At 40.5% G+C, this 24778-nt stretch overlaps 1 protein-coding gene across 2 annotated transcripts in view; it reads left to right on the forward strand.

Annotated features, from left to right (window-relative positions):
• Nucleotides 1-24778, forward strand: part of LOC149314640 (diacylglycerol kinase zeta-like) — a 134146-nt gene that overhangs the window by 18905 nt on the left and 90463 nt on the right. Inside the window, exon 2 of one of the 2 annotated variants that reach the window (XM_089521533.1) lies at nucleotides 7900-7992. The exons of the other annotated variant lie outside the window; for it this stretch is intronic. Within the exon in view, the coding sequence (XP_089377659.1) occupies nucleotides 7900-7992 (93 nt within the window). The remainder of the gene's footprint in view (nucleotides 1-7899; nucleotides 7993-24778) is intronic. 2 annotated transcript variants of the gene reach the window in all.

The raw sequence follows: 24778 nt of genomic DNA on the forward strand, positions 1-24778 counted from the left end.
TTTTATGTGCTGATGTGGTGTAACTTCTTAGCGCAAGCCTTTGTGCTCCCAAATATGTACCTTGAAAAATAAAAGTGAATATGATATTTCAGACTTTATAATTCTGCTTGGTGAGCGGAATGCAGTTGGGCTTGCTACACAGCAAAGAGTAGCAGACCTTTATATTTCTGTGATCCTTCCCCCCCTGCCTCCCCCCCACACCATCTCTGTCAGACCTACGTACAAAAGAAATGAAGAGTTAATGTGGCTGCAGGAAACTAAAACCATGGTTCCTAGAGAGGGGCCTGCTGCTGAGTCTTGTTCTGCAAAGGACACTTATCCATGTCTAGAGTTGGCCTTTTGTCTCAGTTTTTATTCTGTCTCTTACCATTTTACTGTATGCTTAGCGGATATGCATGTTTATAATTATCGCTTTATGCAGAGGTAAGTTGTGTGCTTATCTTGTGCTAATTGTCCTCAGGGCCATTGAGTGAACTGGGGAAAAATGGACTTAAAGTTGTATTTGTGCCAGTTAAAAAGTGGAGATGGAATGAAAAAAAATCACAGTATAAACTGAACTTTCTGATAATAGAGAACACAAACTACCCAAAGATAGCACTGGACTGTGATCAGTGCTGTATTTACGTAGAAATCAGGTAACATGAAGGACCTAAAATACTAAATTTCAAATTTTATGAAACTGTTGGGTATTACAACTTTTTGTATAATCTCTCCAAAAATTATGCAGTTTACAGTCTCGGTATGTCTTAATCTAGACCTGACTGTGGAATACTGTTAACTGTTCTCCTTTCATACTTCATTGGATCAAAAAACATCTTGCTTATTAATAAAAGGGGTTGTTACTAGCTACTACTAAATTCAGAGTTTCCGCCACAGATTGCAGTTTGGCTTTTAGAAAGGAACTCTTGCCACTGCTGTCTACTGTGGGAAGCTTGTCCTATTTCCTGTGATGTCCTCAGGCTGGCCAAAGACATATTCGTGTTTCCTGTGTTCTAAGACAAGAACCTTTCATTAGGCTCATGCACTTTGGAAAATGTTACATATAGGAAAATCTGTGCCTGGCCTTCCTGCCCAGAGCCATGTTTACATACTCTACCATGCTATTCTTTTTCATACTGGTTAAATTTAATGGGATCCTGTGTTTGGTCTTGTTAGAGTGACTTTATATGCTGTATAATGCTTTTGTAGGAATATGGAAAGCTTGCTTTCAAGTCAGGTTATTGGTCCCTTTGCCTCAGTACTGTCAGTGTTGACTGGAAGTGTCTCTATGTGATTTTCCAGCCCTGCCTGGAACTGCCATGTATTGGACATTGGATCTCCTTCATGGAAAACACATTAATGCTGAGTCTCAGGAATTCTCATAGTACAAGCCCCTTCGATGGTTAAACATCCTGAGTGAGGCTTCCTTCATTTTTGTATCTTCAAACTGAATCCTCATGGCAAAATTCAGCCTTTGTAGCACTCTCATTTGTTACCGGTATTTGCAACACACTCCTTTCTTTCTATCCCCCTACGAACAGTAAAGCAGAAAAGGTATGCCTCAGAGGTATGTTAATGTGGTTTGGTCAGCCTCTTCTCCTTAGCCCGGGGCTTTAACTTTACTGTATATACTCATGTATAAGTCTAGAAATGTTAGTCAAAAAATTGACCCAAAAAACCTGAGTAGCCTTATCGACGAGTCAATGTAAGTACAGTATATTATCTCTTATAAAAAGGAGCCATTGTTTGGTAAACGGCAAAAGTGTAATCTGTGGCTGAAAGCACTGACCCCCCCCCCCTCTCATCCATGCAGCCTTTCATGGGCGAACAAACAGTTATGTCTGCTTGAATTTTGTTAAATTCTTTGGCATCATTTTTCTTTGCTTCATCCTATAGATCCTTTGTCACATGTTCCTAAATTTTACCCTCGACTTATACATGGGTCATATCAAAATCCATAATTTCAACCCCCAAACCTGCCTTTGACTTATATACAAGGTTGACCTATAGTCGAGCATATATGGTAATTGCTTCCTCTTCAAATCTTTGTGTGTTGCACCTCTGGTGAAATGTCAACATTACTTTTACGTCTGTGAGTGTGTGTGTGTGTGTGTGTGTGTGTGTGTGTGTATAAACTCTGTTGTAAATAATTTTTTTGTGTTTTAGCTGTTTTAATCATGTTTTTTAAAATACAGGAGCTCCTTGGTATCCACTAGGGTTTGGTTCTAGGACCCACTGTGGATAGCAAAATCCATGGATACCCAAGTACCATTAAATACAATGGAAGTAGCAAGAGCAAGAGCAAATACATTTCTATACTGCTTATCAGTGCTCTTAAGCACTCCTTAAGTAGTTTACAAAGTGTAAGCTAATTGCCCCCAACAATCTCGGTACTCATTTTAGTGACCTCAGAAGAATGCAAGCCTGAGTCAAGCTTGAGTTCCTGGCTGGTAATGAACTCACAACCTTATGGTTTTTGAGTGACTGGCTGCAGGACAGGCATTTAACCACTGTGCCGCCAGGGCTCTGTAAAATGGTGTCCTTTATGTAAAGTGACAAAATCAAGGTTTGCTTTTTTGGAATTTATATGTATTTTGTAACATTTTGAAGCCATGAATAGCTGGATCTGTGGATACAGAGGGCCAACTGTAATATTATTTAATTCCTTTTTAAGTTTTGTAAATTAATGTTTTAGTTGGATCTTTTTAAATTATTGTAATCTGCCTTGGATCCCATTTTGAGAGAAAGGCAGGATAGAAGTGCAATAAATAAATAAATACCTATGTGTGCATACAAACATGCACAGAAAGCTTCTGAAAAGCTCAAAACAGGTACAATACACGGTATTTCCAGATGATCTTCCAATCTAATACTGGTCAGGACCAGACCATCCATATACAGAATGTTGTCATCCATCCTTTAAAAAAATTCTGGGCCCATTTTAGGTAGCATGTCTCTGTTGTGCACATGTGATTGCAGTGAACTATCTTCTTGTGTGATAACTTTGCAAGCAATAAAAGAAACCATGTATTTCTTGAATACTGACCAGCTGGTATATAGGAGTGAGCATTTCCTAGGCCCCAGAAGGTAGTGGTGATTCCTGTAGATCAGACACCAGCACATCTGCCCTGTGATGATTGCTAAAGGGCAGAGTGTGGCATTTGTTTGAGTTTATTCAAACACACCTGCTTTTTCCTGCTCTTGCAGGCATTTTGAAATGCTTTGTGTATGCCCTGCAGACCATCTCCAGCCATTGGTAATGGTCACCCTTGAGCTGTTAATGCACTTCTCTTAAAGCTATTCCTGGCAGTGCCAGCTAATGGCAAGCTTTAGTCATGATACAAATATGGTCACAAACCTAGATGTGGGTGTATTCCAATAAATGCTGCTTTGAGGCCCTCTCCTGGGGGTGGGGTCGAGATGAGGACAGTCTGGCAGCTGCATGCATCCATACCATCTCCTTTGTGGAGCACATGCTGAATTAAAGACTGAACTTGGTATTTATTTCTATTACTTTTCAAGATAGTTTCCATCAGGTAATGGACTCTGTAAGCTGTTATAACAGAATCACATCCTCTCTGGTATGTGCTTTGGTGGCTAGTGCTCCCCACCCCCCGCAACTTTCCTCTGAACTTCACAAATCTATCCTCCCACACAGATTTTTTTTTCTTAACAATATTGTAATGAAAATTTCTTTTCCCTATTCAGTTTCTCTTTGTGGTGAATATTGAGGCTAAATTTGCACAACTGCAAAATATATAAATCAAAATTTGCCAGATCTGACTTCTCCTTTCAACCAAGGGTAGATCCAGGAACTTATTTCTACAATTGTGTGGATCCATGAACTTCTGTGTACAGTTGCTGTGCAGTTGAGTGTGAGAACTGTATCCTCCTGGAATGGAGTACAATTTTAATATCACTGTATTGTTTGCCCAAGGCCGAAGACAAAAATGTAATATAAACATGTATATATGTGGGGAATTTGCAATGTGGCTGCACTTGTGTAGCATCTGATATCCCAAGGATCTCAACATATCTTTTTAAACATCAACACATTTTATTTTGAAGCTTTTAATTACACAAAAGTTGGGGTGAATGAGGATGGTGGGGCCACTGAGAAGGTAGTATGGCCATTTGAGGAACCCCAGGAGAGTAAGATTTGACTCCAGGGCCTGAGATTCCATACCTCTGTTTTAGTGAAAGATCAAAAAAATCTAGTTATGATGGAAAATTTTAGCACTCTAAACAAGACAACTTCACAGGCATCTCACCTTCAGCTTTCCCAGGCCTTGTGCCAAAGTTCAAATTTTTTTGGAAGCGGGGTATGCAAAAGCAAAACTGAAAAAGACCCCATCCAAGTTTACGTAATATGCAATATTCTGAATGCAAAAATAAGATTACAGTATTTTGAAATAATTTGATTAGAACTCAGATAGCTCTGCCTTTTGTCAGTAAATGGGTATTGATCTTCTGTAGAGTCACTTCCTTCCATTCCAAAAGCTGTTGTTTTGTAAAAGACAGGTGAAACTTAAAGCTGCAGCTGTGTAAAGGCCTCATGACTCATTCTTGCCCTCACCCACTATGTACAGGCCTCACTTCCCAAATAAAAAATTGTTGTCACAACTATTCCCCTTTATTCGCCTTTTGTAGCAGCTGCTGCTTGTGACAACTTCCTAAGAAAAGGAGAGGTGGACCACAAAAAGTGCTTTGAAATCTTTTGACAGGGATGTTCTCTAGAAAATTCCCTTTGCCTAATACTTTTTGAACATTAAATATTGCTGCTTTTTTAAGACAACAGCAATTACTTGTAGACTCTCAGGAAGAAAAATATTCTCTCAGGGGATAGAAAATAACTACTTGCCATTAGGCGGAGTGAACCATTACTTCAGGGAGCAGATTTTGGGGCAGTGTGAAATGGCAGAAAATTGTTAGAGTTTTTTTTTCTGTTACCATTGTATTTTTATTGCCAAGAAGGGTGGGTGGAGAGGCACCTGTGAAGTTTTTCTGCCTCATGTGCCAAACTAATATGCCTACCTTTGGATACTGTGAGCCTTGAGTGGGTGGGGAATGTCCCCGCTTTGAGCGATGCATCCTTCGGCATCAGCTGCTGAGTGCAGAATCTCACCAATCACGAATGCCCACGTACCTATTTGACCACAGTATGGGGAAGGCAGTAGAGTATGCCAAACCATACCTTGTCTGCTTCATGTGAAAGTTCTCTCCCAATCGAATTAATTGCATCGCATTTTCTACAGCCAACAGCGGCTGTTGCCTTGAGCTGTTCTGATTCTGCACTAAGCTTCTTAATCGTTGACCAGACTGTGGGGTTGCCATCAAAAAGCACAGCTTACCCCAGAGTCTGGAGAAGACTGTGCACATCTGGAGGGCACCAGGTTGGAGAAGGCTGACCTGGATGACACAGACAATGCCTGCTTCTCTTAGATCAGAAATCTTAAAGAGTGTTTTGCTAGATGTAAAGAGTGTTTTGCTACACCAATAAAACAGTCAGTATTGGTTGTATTACTCGGAGCCTCCCCATTTCCAAAAGCCTATCTTCAAAGTTTTGTAAGATAGTGTGGTGTCCATGCTCCAGGTAAAAGAGACAAAACTGGAGAATAATCAATGGCATCCACACAGGGGAGGGGGGAAGTGTGGGGGGAGAGACATGTCTCCAATTGCTCAGTGGCTGACTATTCTTATTTTTGGAAAAATCTCTCTCTCTCTCTCTCTCTCTCTCTCTCTCTTAGTGTTTTAGCCTATGTACTGTATATATTTCAGTGGCCACCTTTAGAGCTTTTGCAAAAATAAAAACGGCCATCCACTGAGTGCTTGGAGATGTGCCTCCCTTTTTTTCCCTTGTAGGCACCCTCCAGATAAGCCAAGAGCTAAATGTCAAGAGTCAAAGGAATACATTATCTTTTCCATGATTGTATGATTTTATCTTCTTAGATATTCTAGATTAAAACTAATGGGAAGGTATTGAAGAAAGGACTAATGAATAGATGGCATGGGAGTTGCCTCTGTTCCTCTTTAAAGCACCCAACTGCCATATGCACCTTATTTAAAAATAAGAATGTCATTTGTTTGATGTCGAGAATAGGTGGAGAATTTAAATGGGAGCTCCTCATTTCTTATATCTGTGCTTTCTAGGATAAATAGTTCAGCACTTACTACTACATGGAAAAAATAATTTAAGCCATTCATTGGCATTAGACAAAGACAATTCATAATAATAATAATAATAATAATAATTATTATTATTATTATTTATACCCCGCTCTTCAGCCAAGGCTATCAGAGCGGCTTACAATTTGTAAATCAGACATTTCCCTGCCTGCAGGCTTACAATGTAAAAAAAAATGTCATGCCCACATTTTTTTAGAATGCACAGAAAAGGTACTGTACTGTACTGTTCTCTAGGTTTTTTTTTAAGAGACCCAGTTAAACAAAGATTCATGGTCACTTAGTGCAACATACGACTGGTGCCTTACCCCACTGTATTTGAATTACAAATCAATATCTGTGTCTAGCTGCCAAGGTGAGTGCTGAGACAACAGCACCAGGAGTCAGGCTGGTGTAATGATCTGAAGAGGGGGAGGGTAATGTTGCTTCTTCTGTTAGATCTGCCACCTGACTCTTCTCTCTGAGCTTCGCTCTGAAGTATCTGGGTCAAACACATTGAGAGAGGGTTGAAATGTGTTGACATAGCCATTGGATGATCCTATTTGTCTCTGTCTGCATAGGGAAGTGACTCCACCTGGTGGTGAGAAGTGCATCTTGTGCTTATTCTGACTTCTCAAAATTTCCATCAGCCACTATAGATAGTGGTGATGGGAGAGTCACAGGGAATCCTATGCTGCCCTTAGGATCCCCGGAAGAGCTGGGATCTGTACACAGAAAGAGGATATTAAATAGACATCTAGGTTGTTTAAGCACCTTCACTATGGCAGTCGCTGCATGTGTAAACCTTAGTTGATGGATTATGCTAGTTGTGCTTGGTGGTTTTTGAATATTTATGAAGAAAAAACTTGCATGATGCGTATTTGGCAACAGGCACAATATTGGAAGGGGAGAAGCCTTCTAAGCTTCAGCTGTTATCTATAGGGATTTTTTTTGGGGGGGGGGGGTCAGATTTTTGCATCTGTCTCAGGCATCAAAATATCAGCTCCATGTGAAATTTGTTGCCATGGCATGGGCCACAAGTATAGATATCTTTATCCTTACTAAAGTGTAAAGGTGTCAGTAACTACTAGTCATGAAGGTTAACAAGTACATAAAGTGAAAGGTTGTTATTGTGCTTATGTGCAGCTGGTGACTACAGATTGACTGCTGTGTAAAATAAGGTGCTGTCATGTATAGGTCAAATATGAGAACTTTTTAAATGTAGAGCCTCATTCCCTTGGAGAAAATGATGGGAGATAATGTAGACCTCTGACTGAGTAAGGCCAGAGTCACCTATGGTTGGGACCAATGTTGTTGGTATTTTCTTTCTCCTACTTGAATTTTCCCTCTTTTCTCTCCCCTTTTCTGACATACTCAAGATCTGATCAAATAGGATTCTTATTATGTTCACTTCATGAACATCTGTTTAGTGTCCAAACTGAGCTCAACTTTGTTTTTCTTAGGATAGGTGTTTGCTCCCTAAATGGGCTTTGTCTGGGTCTGTCTATGGGAACAGCTGGCTAAGGCAGTGTCAGAAAGGGAAGAGAGAATTGTCTATCCATAGGGTAGTGCTGGTTGTTGAGTGCTCTTTACAACCTGTATGTATGTCATTGGCATTTAACCTCAGTCCATTAACGAGAGAAGTAGGAAACCTCTGTGGCAGTCAGTAAAGCAAACGGGTGAGGAAAAAAAAATCAAATTTGTCTCACAGGGAGGGTTATGATTGAGGCTTGCTGACCATTGTCTTTGTATCCCCAGACTCCATCAGAGTGATGTCCTGCCTTGCCACCAGGGCAGCCAACCTGGCCATTGGGGAGTCCGCAGGATAAAGCACAGGCCAGCAGTATATAAGTACGTGATCTTTTTACTAGCTTGCCTAAGCTCTGTAGTAGTTTTAGCTGCAGCTCCGTCTACTGCTGAGAAAAGGTTCTCTTTTTCTACCCACGTCTTGTCCCTCTAGAGAGCTTGCACTAATTGAGGCCTCTGAACCAAATGTTGCTAACAGAGTATGCATGAGTCACTGGCCTTTGTGTTGGAGAGCAGCATATAGTGTTGGAACTGATTCTGCAAATGTGGAAATTTGTGATGTGTGTGTTATGTAACTTACCTCTTTGGAGTGACATTAAGGAATAATGGTTTATTCCCTAATAGCTAGACAGCCAGTTGGACCTATGCCCAGAGGGGTCTGCTGAGAATGACCCCTTATTTCTTGGCCCTTTTTTCTGACTCATGCCAAGCAATAATTGCATGTTGATTGTGGATCTTGCAAAATATGCATGCCAAAACAATAAAAAAAAATTGCCACTTGCGGCTGCAGTTGGCATTTATGCAAGGGCCCAAGATTTTGCTAAAAGGAGGTGGCAACTGTATCCCTTTGGATGTTTTTGTCTTGCAAGTCATTCCTAACCAGGGATTTTGACAGCTGCCATGCTGAAGAATCTGGAAGGCCACAGTTGCCTAACCTTAATCTACATTAACTGCAAAAGCATTTGTATGTGAAAAGATTGTGCATGTTGTTAGTTTGGATGGCATGCCTTCTAGAGATGATGTGGTGTGTTTCTTGGCTTTTATTGTCTATACTATATTCCACTGGGGATATTCTTTTGGAATTCAGAGTAGAAAATGCAATTGTTTTGAAGGGAAAGAAACACAGTTTCCTTCCAGGAATTTAGATTATAGCTCTCATCCTCCCTAACTAGCCTGGACCTGAAAGTGTTGAAAGTGCTTTGAGGTTAATTGTGATTTACATTGCCTTTAAAAAAACAGTATTTACTGGAAAAATAAAAAATAAAACAAATTCAGATATTCTGCTCTTCAGTAATTATTCTCAATATCAAATATTTTCTTTTGAGTAAGGTGGTGTGAGTCTCCACTCAAAATAGTCAGAGAGGAAACTATTTATAGACTCGGTCTGATTTCTTTTTCTGCCCTGGTTATGGGACAGAAATAACATTGGTTGCCCCAGTTGATAACGTATCCTGGGGAACACATGGAGTGAATATTTCTTCTGGGCCCCTTTTCAGTTTTCTATTAATATCCCCTATACTGGCCTTCTAGGCCCCTTTTCCACGTATATCTGAGACTCTCAGAGCAGTGTGCAATAAAAATAAATTTGAACATTTTAAAACAATAAAAATAATTCAAAAGTATATTAAACCATTTAACATTTGAAACAGAAGCAATTAAAGCAGTCTGGATTACTCTTAAGGAAATGGGTGTGCCACAACATTTGATTGCCTTGATAGGTAATCTGTACTTAAGAGGCCACAGTCAGGACAGAATGGTTTCCAATTGGCAAGAGAGTCAGGCAAGGCTGCATTTTATCACCCTATCTGTTCAGTGTGCACACTGAACATATCGTATGTAAAGATGGACTAACTTTGGGAAAGAAGGCGTGAAAATGGAAAGAAGTAACATCAATAGTTCAAGATACTCAGACGCTTTACACACGGGCCTTTGGCCTGCCCCCAGTAGTAGGGGTTGGCCGAGGAAGCAGCGTCCAATCAGTCCTCACCCCTAGTATGTACTGGGTACATCAAAATGGCAGCACCCAGTACACATGGGCGCTGCCATTTTGACGTGGCGGATGCTTAGTGTCCGCACGTCGCGATGCGGTTATGACACCGCAAGTGCGCCATTGGTGCCTTGCGGTGTCATAACCGCACCGCAAAAAGAACCCGCTTTTTGCGGGTTCTTTTTGCTGCATGAGGGAGCCGCGTGGTTTGTCCGCTGTGGCTCCCTCGCACAGCTAACACAGGCAGTGGGAGACCACCCTTTTTGGGCGCTCTGTAACCCGCCTCAGATAGCACAGATTTAAAATGACTATTGACGAAAGCCAAGGGAAAAATGCAAAGAAAAAGTTACAGTTGAAGACTAAAAAAGCAAAAATATTTGCCATAAATGACTTCTATAACTTTAAAGGAGATCATGAAGACATTGAAATGGTTTTAAAATTCCTATACCCTGGCTCAGTCATTAATCAAAATGGAGACTGCAGTCAAGAAATCAGAAATCAAGAAATGCATTGCAGAAATAATGTAGTTCGACAGTGCTTTAACTTACCAAGGTCCAATACTGTAGAATTATGTGATTTGTAGTTGTAAGATATTTCGCTTTTTTGTCAGAGAGCTACACTTCAGCAACAAACTACAAATCCCAGGATTCCATAGCAATGAGCCATGGCAGTTAAAGCGTTGTCAGACTACGGGCCTAAACAGACAGGCCCAAAATAAAGCTGCTTCAGGTCATTTTGGAGGTATGCTGTTTAAATGACACACATATCTTAAGATGCCAGAAGTTGCTCCAAAGCTTCACTTCAGTCCTTAGGACTGGAGCATGGCTTTGGTGTGGCCTCTGGCCTCTTAGGACATGTGTGTCATTTAAACAGCACACTTCCAAAGTGGCCTGAAGCAGCTTTATTTTGGCCAGTCTGTTTGGGCCCTACATTATTTATGCAGTGCAGATGGAGTTTCAGACTTGGAAGAGCAACCATGAAAGAACTAGACAAGATCTTCATGTGTAAATATATTGAATACGAAAGTCAGGATTATAAGTCAAGTCTCCCTTATCTGGAATTCTGAAATCTGGAATCTTCCAAAAACCAAAACTTTTTTCATACATAGCTGACACTGAAACTTTAGCTTTCTAACAGTTCAATGTGCACAAACTTTGTTTCATGACAAAATTATTAAAAATATTGTATAAAATTACCTTCAGGTTATATGTATAAGGTGTATATGAAACATAAATTAATTTTGTGTTTAGACATCTCTAGTATATCTCATTATGTATGTATATGCAAATATAGGTATTCCAAATTTATAAAATCTGAAATCCCAAACAATTCAGGTCCCAAACATTTCAGATAAGAAAAACGCAACATGTATCCGTGCTGTTGTGTTTTTAATTTCTGTATATGGTTGCGAAAGCTGGACAGTGAAGAAAGGTGGTAGGAAAAAATATGCTGGAGGAGATTTCTATAGATACCCTGGGCTGTCAAAAATAGACATGAATGGATATTAAATTAGATCAACCTTTAACTCTCCCTGAAAGCCAAGATGACTAAAATTCGAGTTGCATATTTTGGACATATCAAAGTACTGTATGTCCAAGACATGACTTATGGGAAAAGACAATAATGCTTGGCAAAGTAGAGGGCAGTAGGAAAAGAGGAAGAGCACATTACACATGAGTAAACAAAATAAAGGAAGCTATGACTCTGCGTAAGCAATACCTGTGCAGGGCTGTTGATAACAGGGAGACTTTAAGGTCTGTTATTCATTGGATTCCTATTGATCAAAGTTGACTTGATGGCAATTAATGACAAGAAAACCATGTAAACAAAGATCAATCATGCTTCCAAAGGTTTAGTAGAAAGACAGGTTTTTACTTGGTGCCAGAATGACAACAGAGTTAGTGCTAGTTGGGCCTCTAAGGGGAAGGTATTACATTACTGAAAAAGCCTTCTCCCATGCTCTCTCACAGTGTATTTCCAAGACTGATAGCACCCAGAGAAGTTCTCCCCTATCAGACCTTAAACCTCAGGTATGTGTATATAGGGACTCCTTCAGGCTTTAAGATCTGGTTTAGGAGTCTGAATGTCTTTATTAGCACCTCAAACTCAGACTGGAAGCATATTAATAGACAGTGCATTTCTTTTAAAACCAGTTTTATATAATCATAGAGCTGGAAGAGACCTCAAGGGCCATCCAGCCCAACCCACTGCCATCCAAAGCACCTCAACAGTTCCAGTCAGTGCTGCATTTTGCACAAGTTGTAGATTTTTCAAGGGCTTCTTCAAAGGCATGACCCTATATACTCTGACCCTATATGGATAAAGTACTGTATAACTTTCTTCAGTTACTCATGCCCTTGATATATCCAGGTTCAGAGTACAGTAAATGTCCTCTGCATGGGACAGCTTCTGATGTTGATCCAGAAGCTTCAGCTGATTGTGTTTTTATTCAGCCTGCTTTTAATTAACAATTTTTTTTTTTACCAAAGATGTACATTTTTTACATTTGCCCATGTCAAATATATCAAACAAATACAATATTTCCTCTTGACTCCTTTGTTTTTTTCTGTTTTACAGTTCTTTCTTTTTAGTTGTAGTCGCATACCGGTAACTCAAGAGTCCGTTCAGATTAAACCATAAATTCTTCTCTATAGTACCTTCTAACAAATTCGTTTTCGTTTTCCTTCTATTATAGAAGATTTTCTTCCATGCATCTTCTTTGATTTCTTCCAGTCGCTTTCTATCACCGTTAGTATATGTTTCCTTCTGATAACATTTGTCACGACTTAAATTACACGATCCCCTTATAAAATATAAAAAACAGCAAAGCAACCCATGAAGTCTCCTTGAGATTATTAATACAAATAATAAATCAGTACAGTAAGGTGTTGAGACATTTCTAAACTACGAAATCAACCCTCTTTATCCTCAACTGAAGTAGAAAGTAGTATAGTGTTGTCCTAAGAAGAAGGGGATATTATCAAAAACGGATCTTGACTTGGCATTTGAAAATTAATTTTGTTTATTTTGAGTTTTTTCTTTCTATATTCATATTGTCCTTCTCCTTAGATCTCTCTTGTCTACCTTTATATATTTTTCCCCTTTCCCTTTGCTTTCTTTGTTTGCTCAACTTCCATCCTTAACCTTCCACTTTATTCCTTTCTTTTGCTCTTTCTTGCTTTATCCACTCCACCTCTTACTTATCTTGTCTATATTTTCTTCAACAGCCTACTTCTCTTAAAATATATATCTACTTGTCTTAGGCGCGTTCCAGACGGGCGTTTGGCCCGCCCCAGTACGTACTAGGGGTTGGCCGAGGACGCATCGTCCAATCAGGCCTCACCCCTAGTACGTACTGGGTACGTCAAAATGGTGGCACCCAGTACACAGTTTCTCTTAACCATGAGGCCAGTGTTGCTGTACCAATGTTAACAATGGAAATGATTGTCACAATCTTTTGTTCTTATTCTTGTATTTAATTTTGGTCTCACATTACTGTTATAACACCATCTTCAACTATACATACTGTATATATTGTTGTTGTGGCGATAGTGGTGGTGGTGTGTCTTCAAGTCATTTTTTTTACTTATGGTAACCCTAATGTGGGGTTTACATGGCAGGATTTGTTCAGAGGAGTTTTCCATTGTGTTTCTCTGAGGCTGAGAGTGTGTGAATTGCCGGAGGTCACCCAGTGGCTTTCCATAACCAAATGGGATTCAAACCCTGGTCTCCCAGAGTCCTAGTCCACCACTACATCACAATGGATTTGTCACATACTATATGTATATACCTGAAATTCCAGATAACTCATCCTATATGGGATGAAGTGGGTTATAGTTTACAAAAGTCCATTCTATAATACATTTGCTAAATTTAATGTGCTACAAGACTTTGATAGGAAACTGACATCATTTTGTTTTTTCTCCCTAGCAAGGATAATTACTTCCTAAATATTTTGGCCAAGAAGTGAGAGATTTGGGAGATGTGTAGCGCTGGATTTGAGACACCAGGGGGAACATGTGGTCTTTTGTTGCAGTGCTAGTCTTTTTGAAGACTTCCCCAGGAATAAGCCATGAACAGTATATTCCTCTGAGATACAGTGCCCTCACCTTAACAACCTAGATAGTTGTGTGTTTGTGATTCTGATGTAATTTAAAGTTTATGACCAGTGCCATAACTTACATCTTTCTGTATTCAATTATGTGCTGATTCCTGTGGCTTGAAAGTTGTATCTGAAGGTACAACAGTTTATCTGAAGAAGTGAATTGCAATCCATGGAAGCACATGCTAAAGTAAACCAGTTAGTCTTAAAGGTGTCACAAGATATAATTGAAAAGAGTTTCCCTTTTATATCATTGGCAAGTGTTTCCCTTCAAATAAATTTGCAAGTCAACATCTCTCTTTGTATCTCTCCTTGCCCTCCCAAGCCCTGCTAATAGAGGGGACAATGCAACAGTGGGACCTTTGAGAATAGATATATAGAGACCTACCCTGGAAAGATGCAAGGAGGCTTCCCTTTGGTGGCTTTTATAGAGCACAGCATCCTCCTTGGCATTTGCTCATTAGCCTCTACCCTGTTTCTTTCTGACACAGCCCTGCAACCCAGGGAAAGTTCATTTTAAAAAGGAAGCCATTAATGAGAACTTGTTAGCTTCCCTACTGAGAGCTTTCTCTTGCAGCATTGATACTGTTAACCCTGTACAATCTGGTCTTGTAGCAGCTATTCGGTATTGCTGTTGGAAATTCCTCACGGATAGTGCAAGCAAAAGCCAACATCAGTCTTTCTCTCTTCCACATATCCTAGAAGGATGTTGAATATTTTCATTTTCTAATCTAGTCTGTAAAGATTTACACCAAAGGTGGGAGATAATTAATACATATATGCATCAATGATCATAATGCTGTGCTGTTACTTTTCCTGGTTCCGTTCCATTACAGTAATGATTCTCAAATCAATATGCAGTGTAAAGCAGTTTCCTGTATTTGTTAAGTACCTTTGTTAAATGGAAGTGTCTTTCATCCCTGATGCCTCTGTTCAGTTCTGAAGTGATCACCTTTTGTGCAATATAATATTTAAAGAGAGTTAAGATTTTTTAAACTGCAGTAAGAGAATTGCCATACTTTTAGTAAATCTTTTCAAGCTTGTAAACTAGAGATAGGCAACACATGACCTGCAGTAGTTGTTGTTCTTAACTGCCCTCAAGTCGACCTCGACTCATGGTGACCCTGTGGATGAGACATCTCCAAGATTCCCTATCCTCCACTTCTTTGCTCAAGTCCCGCAGACTCATACCCATGATTTCGCGAGTTGAGTAGCCAGCTGGCATGTGCTCTTCTCTTTCTGCTACCCTCAGCCTTTCTCAACATTATTGTCCTTTCCAATGAGCCATGCCTTCTCATGATGTGGCCAAAGTATGGGAGCCTTAATTTAATCATTTTGGCTTCTAGGGGTATTTCAGAGTTGATCTGTTCAATGACCCATTTGTTTGCCTTTTTTTACTGTCCACAGTATCCTTCTTACTCTTCTCCAGCACCACATCTCAAATGGAGTTGATATCTTTTTTATCTGCTTTTTTCACTGTCCAGCTCTCACATCCATATACAGTCAGCCCTCCATATCCACGGATTTCTTATCCACAGCTTAAAAATATTTTTAAAAAGTGTAAATTCCCAATAGCAAAACTTGATTTTGCCACTTTATACAAGGGACACCATTTTGCTGTGCTATTGCATTTAATGGGAATTGAACATCCACAGATTTTGGTATCCATTGGGGGGTCGTGGAACCAAACCCCAGCAGATACCAAGGGCCCACTATATAGTAATTGGGAATACCATGGCTTGGACAATTGTAATGTTAGTGCTCAGTTGAGTATCTTTACTCTTTAGTATCTTCTCTAGCTCTTTCATGGCTGTCCTCCTGATTTCTAGTCTTTTTATCTCTTGACTGCAGTCTTTATTTTGAACAATGTTTGATCCCAGGTATGCAAAATCTTGTAACTATTTAAATTCCCACATTGTCTAATTAGAATTAATACAGGTCCTACATGGTCATTATTTTTGTTTTCTTTATGTTCAGCAGCACACCAACCTTTGCACTTTCTTCCTTGATCTTCCTTAGTAATTGTTCGAAGTCCATGATGCTTTCTGCTCATGTTATTTTGTAATCTGTGTATGTTAACTTCTTGATGTTCCTTCCTCTTGTCTAGCCCTGCTCTTCACAGGATGTTTTTTGCATACAAGTTGAACAAGTATGGTGATAATATGCAGCCTTGCCTGACTCATTTGCCTGTTGCGAACCATTCTGTTTCTCCATATTCTGTTCTGTCAGTGGCCTTTTTTCCTGAGTATAGCTTTCTCAACAGAACTATCAAATGTACTGGCACTCGCATGTCTTTGAGAGCATTCCATAATCGATTCATTCAACAGGTTTGCTATTCTCTATAAAGCACATGCTGATACCCCTTTTTCCACCCTCTGAAACTCCTGTGGAGGAACAAAAAGAAGAACTTCCACTCCTGGAAGTTTTCAGAAAATTTAGTTTACCCGCTGAATGAGTTCATGCACTCCTTGAGCCTTTTAAACATTAAAAAGGGACGATTTTTTAAAACAAGAAATGGAGTCCCATCCACTTCTCTTTTCTTGTAAGGATTTTGCTTGGTCACAGTGAAGCCAGGGGAGGGCAGCCTCTAAACCTTTGCAAGTTGCCCACCTCTTTTAAAAGTGAGTACTTAACACTTCCTCTCCATTGACGCCCCCTTGTTGTGGGGGAGAGGCTTGCACACCCTAATGATGTTGTGAGCTATGCCAGCGGTGGTATAATAGCCACCGGCAGGGCCTCCCATGCCAGACAGGTCACAACCTAAAGAGGAGACTTCAAGTCAACAATCTTCAACAAGCTGCCATGAGAGACAACTTCCAGGCAAATTTGCAAACAAAACTTGAAGACCATCCTGTAGACTCTTCTCCTACAGTTCTTTGGCAACATATCAAAAACAGCATCCTGCAATCTGCGGAAGAATCCTTAGGGTTCTCCCTCAAGAAAAACCAAGATCGGTTTGATGAAAACAACCAAGAGATCCAGGAGCTGTTGGCAAAGAAGAGAACTGCTCACCAGGCACACCTCGCCCAGCCATCCTGCCATGTAAAAAAAGCAGCCTTTTGCCTTGCATGTAGTCAACTTCAACAAAAACTCCGAGACATTCAGAACAAGTGGTGGATCAATTTAGCAGAAAAGACACAACATTGTGCAGATCTGGGTGATTCCAGAGGATTTTACGAAGCTCTTAAAGCAGTGTTTGGACCTACATATCAGATCCAAAGCTCCCCATACAGTACAGATGGTCAAACACTAATCACAGATAAAGCTTGCATTCTGAACCGATGGGCTGAACATTTCCAAAGCCTCTTTAGTGCCAACCAAGTAGTCCAATAGCTCAGCTATTCAACAAATGACACAACAAACGATGAAGAAGGAATTGGACATAGCTCCCACTTTGGAAGAAACCGTTAAGGCCATACAGCAGATGAGAAATGGCAAGGCTGCCAGGATCAATGGAATTCCACCTGAAGCTTGGAAACATGGAGGTCATGTACTCCATGCTAAACTCCACAAGCTCCTTGTGAGTTGCTGGGAAAAAGGCAAACTGCCATCAGATCTCCGAGATGCAGTCATCATCACCCTGTACAAGAAAAAAGGAGCAAAATCGGATTGTTCAAACTATCGAGGTATTACACTGCTCTCCATTGCTGGAAAAATCCTTGCAAGGATACTGCTGAACAGATTAGTCCCTGCTATTGCAGAAGAACTTCTCCCTGAAAGCCAATGTGACTTTAGAGCTAATAGGAGCACTACAGACATGGTATTTGCCCTTAGACAACTGCAAGAGAAATGTAGAGAGCAGAACAAAGGACTCTATGTAACATTTGTCGATCTCACCAAATCCTTCAACACTGTGAGTAGAAAAGGTCTGTGGCAGATCCTGGAATGACTAGGATGCCCCCCCCCCCCCCCAAATTCCTCAAAATGATAATCCTGCTACATGAAGGCCAGCAAGGCCAAGTCAGATATGGCGATGCTCTCTAACTAATGGTGTGAAACAAGATTGTGTTCTCGCTCCAACTCTATTTACAATCTTCTTCAGCATGATGCTCCAAAGGGCCATGGCAGATCTCAAAGAAGAAGACGGCATTTATATATGCTACCGTACTGATGGTAGCCTGTTTAACTTAAGCCGCCTGAGGGCCCGCACTAAGACTCTAAACTATCTAGTCTGTGAGCTGCTTTTTGCTGACGATGCTGCCCTCGTTGCCCATACGGAAGAAGCTCTGCAGCGCCTCACATCTTGTTTTGCAACAGCTGCAGAGCTCTTTGGACTGGAAGTCAGTCTGAAGAAAACGAAAGTTCTCTACCAGCCGGCACCTCAGGAAGAACTACCATCCCCACATCACTGTAGGCACATCTGCGCTTAAGTCCGTCCAGCAGTTCACCTACCTGGGAAGCATCATCTCCTCAGATGCCAAGATTGATAAAGAGATCGATCACAGACTGGCAAAGGCATATAGTGCATTCGGAAGGCTTCACAAAAGAGTCTGGAGGAACAAACACTTGAGGTGAAGCACAAAAATCAGTGTGTATAGAGTCATTGTACTGTCTATTCTCCTCTATGGGTCTGAAACATGGGTCACCTATCGCCAGCACCTACGACTCCTTGAACGCTTTCATCATCGTTGTTTACGCACAATTCTTAATATACACTGGACAGACTATGTGACAAACGTTGCTGTCCTTGAGCAAGCAGAGATCACCAGCATTGAGGCCATGCTATTGAGGACGCAGCTGCGCTGGGCAGGACACGTTTCTAGGATGAAGGACCATCGCCTCCCAAGAATAGTATTCTACGGTGAACTCGCCACGGGTCAGCATAGGAGGGGCACCCCAAAGAAGAGATACAAGGACTCCCTGAAACAACATCTCAGGCTTGGCCAAATTGATCACCAACAATGGTCCGCCCTGGCCTCGCATTGGGAGGCACAGAGATGCACTATCCACGATGCTGCAGCCTTTTTTGAAAGCTCACGGTGAACGAGTCTCGAAGAGAAACAACAACGCAGAAAGAACCGCAACCCAGAAACATCACCCAAGGAGACCTTCCGCTGTGCTTTCTGCAACCGGACCTGTTTGTCCCGGATTGGCCTTTTTAGTCACCAACGTGCTTGTACAAAGGGCGGGATGAGTCCTTCCTGAATCTTCGTTCGTGAAGCAAAGCCAGAGAGAGACTTAACACTTGATCACCCAGAAAAGTTTATTTAGAAGGCCTATAGATTTCAGTTTGGCTTCAAAGTGTGTGAGCACTAGGGATTGAAGTACTGTATATTTTTAAGCATGTTTAGAATTTCGTTCAGTTCAACAGGATTTCCTCATTGTGGATGATTTCCCACCAGGGTTAAATCTCAGTAGAGCAGTTGACATATTGAGTTGCTTCATTTGCATGCTTGAATGTGCTCTTGAACATGTCCTCTCTTCAAAACAGTTGGAGCTGGGCAAATCTGTCACTTTGTCAGCTTCAGTATGTGGAGATAAATAAAAATTAAGCACATTATTATCACTTGCCTGATGAAATAAATTAATCATATATTCTGATTTGCAGAAAGACAAGTTGAATGAGTTCAGGTGGAAGATTTTAAAAAGAGACAGTCTGGCGCTGTGATATATCTATATATTTATATTCTGTATGCTCGTAAAAATAGTACAGAAGAATCCAACTGCTACATAAAAGTAATAGTATTAGAAATTATTTCTGACAATGTAAATATATTAAATCTTAGGTAAATTATATTGTTCTACTTGTGTCAGACTAACATGTTAGTGTCTTTATTTTATTTTTCAAGAAACAACCTCTGCCTTGAATCTTCCCTCCAAGCTCCAGTAACGTAGAATGTGGGAGATAATATGGGAGTCAATTCCTGATGCATAGATAGTGACAATTTTTCATTGTCATATTACCTTTGTCTAAGGAGCATACATACTCTGTTTGGATCAGGTCCCCATGTGTGATAGGAATTTCTAAGAATAGTACAACAGACATTTTGTGTAGAAGAGTTGTCTCTAATTTGTATAGGCTACATTTATGTAAGGGTAAAAGGTCAAGGTAGTCCCTTGACATGAATATCTAGTCGTAACTGACTGTAGGAAGCATTGTTCATCTCTGTTTCTAAGCCAAAGAGCCAGCGTTGTCCAAGGACTGCTCTAGTGGTCATGTGGTCAGCATGACTGCACCAAACGCTATTTCCTTTCCCCTGAAGTAGTACCTGTCTATCTACTTGCATTTGCATGCTTTCGAACTTCTAGGTTGGCAGAAGCTGGGACTAGTGACAGGAGCTCACCCCATCATGCAACACTCAGGTCTAGAACTGCCAACCTTCTGATCTTCGGATCATCAGAATTGGCGTCTTAACCACTGAGCCACCGGACCACCACTCCTCTTAAAAGCTGTAGTTTCTTCTTGAATGTGCAAAATCGAAACTAGTGCTGCATAATTGGGCTGTAGAAACTGAGAGAGGCATTTAATCCTCTGTCTAGGCTATGTGCTGTGTGAAGGAATGAGAGCCGCCCTCACTGAGAATGGAGAACAGCTGGGGGATGACTGCACTTTCAACAGACTTGATTCTCTGCTTGTAGCACTTGTATTCAGGGGGCACGTGGGTTAACAAGTTGGGCAGAACGTGCCATAGCACATTACCAAGACTAGATTTCTGGGTTCAGATTTTCTAACATGTCTTTAACAATGTCAATTGGTCACTCTCATGTGAAGTAGTGATTCTGCTCCAAACATTATTTTAAACTATAATGCAGGACTGGGCAGCTGTGAAAGACTAGGGAATTGCATTACTGTTCCAGGAGTACCACACCTGCTCCCCCCTCAAAAAAATCTTTTTTTTTTTTTTTTTTTTTTTTTTTGCCCCTAAACACCTGTTTGGGGGACCTCCTGGTCTCCTAGAGGGCATTTTGAGGCATTTTTTTTTAAATTACAAAATTTTGTGTTGACCCCAGAGGAGTCATGTAAAAATGCTCTTTATGCTCTCCAGAGATCATTTGGGAGCATAAATAAAATGGCACCAAAGGGGGGGGGGGATTTTTTTTGCACCCAGCAGGCACTGTGGATCACAAAAATGGTCCTGGGGAGCCACACACAGCTTACAACTGCACTTTACCCACCCCTGTTTCAAAAGAACTTAACAGAGTGCTGAACCAGTTTTGGAAATAGGGTTTAACACTTTGGATATTTCCTTTAAAGGGTGGACTAAAACTGTGTGGATTCAGCTAACATAGGAACCTCTACCAGCTTTCTTACTTTTTTTTTTCTCCCCTTCTTTCCCTCCAGCAGTCTGGTTTGGTGGCAGTTCTTTTCTGAGCAGCTGTTCATTCAGCATACTCACAATGTCCACCCTAGCTCCTTGTGCTTCCATGATTACAACACTTTATAGAATCATAGAATAATAAAGTTGGAAGAAACCACAAGGGCCATCCAGTCCAATGTTGTGTGGCACTTGAATCAGTGATAAACCTAGTGGATGCTGCATTGTATTCATTAAAGCATGCTCACAGAGCAGTAAGTGCATTTGGAAAATGCAGCAGTGATTCAGGAATGAAAGGAACTCCATAGTAGGTCTGTTTTTCCTATATCCTTGTCCTCTACATTGGTTCTACATTGTTCACCCTTGCCCTCTCAGCCCTACCTTCTGCCTCTTGTTGTAGCCTGATAGGAAAATATGCTATGGCATATGGAAGATGTGCTGGCATTTGCAGGTCTTCTCTGTTTTGTCTTTTTGTAACATCAGTATAGAAGATTGTCTAACTCAGCTCTAACAAGAGGCTGAGAAACATAATATATATAAATAAGCTATGCTTCCTGTGTATGTGCCTTGGACTGACTTCAGCATATTTGCAAGGTCAAAGCAAACTGTTGAGTTCTAGTATGCATGGAGAAAGAGGAAATGTCCATTATTTTCTTGTAAGGATATGGGAAATATGACTGGTCAGTGGCCAATCTCTTCTCAACAAATATTGCCAAGAACCCCATGATAGGTACATCTTCATGTCACCATAAATCGGAAATCACTTTAAGGCACACAACAACATCCTTGGGACATTTTAACTCATGTCCTCTTCATGAATAGTTTGCAAAGATATGTGAATTTCCCTTCTATCCTTGATTTTCTAAGCTGTTTATATATGCAAGCGGTGTCATTAAAAGAATGAGCATTAGATGTGCCTTTTGTGAGTTAAAATGTCTGTACTTGTTATTTTAACAGCTGGAGCTTTAAGAAAAACGTCTTGCAATTATGAGTCTTATGTTTATTGTCCATGGTGAGCATCTCTTCCATTGTCCTGCTTCTTGCAGCTTGCTTCCATAAATATGTACTTGTACACACACATACTAGGATTATTTGAATTTTAATAGATGAAGCCAGCTGTTGATGTCCTCTCACTGTGATCTGCAAACTTTTCTTAGTAGAACTTTTTTTTGGAGATTAGCCATCTAAAAGTTTGCCTACACACATGATCATACTAGCAAGAGGATAGAAGCCTAATGTTCACAGTAAGTGCAGTGGAAGTTTGTTTAATGCTAATCTGGGAAGCAGCGATGCTGAATAATCCTACAATAATGTCCAGTTCTTTTTATCCAGATGTTTTCTGAAATCTGAATCACGTTATTCACCTTTTTTGCAACTAGAGATCATAACTGTGGGCTACTATGAACCAGGGATGTAGACTCAAGTCAGTTGACTTGCACACAAGTTGGAATGAAGTCACTTCAATGACTCTACTTGGAACTCAACTCCACAATAAATGACATAACACATTCATGATGTTTCCTTGGAGTGGGACAGCAAAAGTGTTAGGCAATGGGCTTGAGGCGGAAGGAGTCTTACAAAACTTTTCTAAAGCTTTAGAAAGCTTCTCAGATGTGGAGCTGGGATAGGCTGCTGAGTGAACCCCCTCCTCAATTCCATTGCCTATGAAATGCACCTGGTGCTGTGGGGTGGGTGGGACTTACCTACTGCCCTTAGAAAAAGCTTTAGAAGGCTCTTCCATTGTGCAGTAGAGACAGACTATTGAGTAGACCTAAACCGCTACCTCAAGCCCAGAGCATGGGGTGCGTTTCTCAGAGGGGAACAGCAAATGCATTAGTTCTCTGACCATTGGCTTGAGGCTGGGGTTGGGTCCTACTTGGCAGCCTTTTCCTGCCTGTTGCACATCAGAGGACCCCTCTAAAGATTTTCCTAGGAGCAGCAGGCAAGACTTCTCCCCAGAGTGCAGGGTACATTTCTTGGAGGGGAACAGCAAATGTGTTAAACAACGGATGTAAAGTGTAAGGATTCTTCTAAAGGTTTCCTTAGGGGTAGCAGACAAGACTCACACTAGAGCACAGGACTCATGCCTAATGTATTTGCTGTTCTCCTCCAAGAAAGACACCCTGCACTCTTGGGGGTCAGTCTTTCCTGTTGCTCTCAAAATGAATGACTCCATATACATTGCTTGTGATGGCAGAGTCATACATCAAGATGCAAACAGCTTTCTGAACCAACATGTTGTTCCCCTCAACAGCTACAGATCTCAGAAAATAAACCTGTACTGCTGAGCACTTTCATGACCAACATCAATGCCCCTCATGCAGAACAGGTATAATAATCATCCACTCTTTTCAGTGTTTTAAATTATAACAGGAACCCATTAATTCAATATGTGGTTGAAAGAGCAGGCTACGTGTCAAATATATGGGTCTGGGTATAATTTTATTTATTTTTAATCTAGCTTTGTGCACATCTTCTTGATTTTCTAGTTATTGAAACTCTAATCCTCCTCCACCACCACCTCTTTTTTCCTGTTAAAGTTGGCTTCTAGACTTGAGTCTCAACTTGAGACTTGATTTGAAAGTATCTTGCAAGGACTTGAGATTCGACTTGAGACTTGACTTGAGACTAGGAGGAAAAGACTTGAATATATCACTGCTATGAACGTAGTAGCATTGCAAACACTTGTCCCTATATTTCTCAGGAAAGCAAAGAAAAGGAACTGTTATCAACTAGTTTTTCATTTGGCCACTTCAGTTCGTTGTAGTGATAACCTGTTAATTTACATTTCCTCTCATACTAGCTTGTCTGTAGTTTATAATAAGAACTGCTTCAGTGATGGCTGTGTCTGATGAGGTGAGAGGAAACCAAGAAAGGGGATTCTCCATTATGATACCCTGCTTGTAGAACTCTTTCTTTACTGAATATCTTCTAGCCATCAGGCAAATAAATTTTGGAAAAATTTCATGGATATTTAATCTGATGCATTCTTAGATTTCCATTGTCATAGTTTTAGAGCTTCCCATTATTGCTGTCAACTGTTTTTATTATTTACTGCATTTTATGACCTTTTGTGAATTACTCTGGAAACTAAAGGGCAGAATAAAAATGCTTTAAAATAAATAAATAGACCATTTCCTGCTTCTTCTCCCGGACAATAATATAACTCCTGTAGTTTATTTCCTATCAAGAGGAACATGAAGAGGATCAAAATTACACACAATGGAAAATAAAAAACGCTGCTACATAAGCTTCTTTTACCACACGGGATTAAGGAATTGTTAGATTTGAAAAGAATATTTGGTTTTTCATCCTCAACGGATATCATCAGCGCATATTACTCATCCCCTGTAATAGCAACTTGTCATGAATGCTTGGGCCCATTTTTGTATTTCTGTTTAAGATACTTCATGTGGAAATTTTCAAAATATTTATCAGCAGAGCAGCAGCCAGGCAGTGTGTGCGTGTGCATATGTGCATGCATGCTTTCAAGTCACCTGTCAAATCAAGGAATTTGATAAGGTTTATTTTGACAAGGAATATTCAGAGGTGATTTTGCTAGTTCCTTCCTCTGAAATATAACCTACTGTATCTGGTATTCATTTTCACCCTCCCATCCAACTACTAACCAGAGCTGGCCCTGCTTAGCTTCCCAGATCAGACAGGACCTGGTGCTTTTAGGGTATTTAAGCATGGGATAATCTGCCCCAATTACACTGTCTTACAAGGGCTGAAAATAACTATCCAACATGATCAGTGGAATGC

This window comes from Sceloporus occidentalis, unplaced genomic scaffold, assembly GCF_023333645.1.
Source record: "Sceloporus occidentalis isolate IW3139 unplaced genomic scaffold, rSceOcc1.0.p SCAF_4, whole genome shotgun sequence".
Lineage (NCBI taxonomy): Eukaryota > Metazoa > Chordata > Lepidosauria > Squamata > Phrynosomatidae > Sceloporus > Sceloporus occidentalis.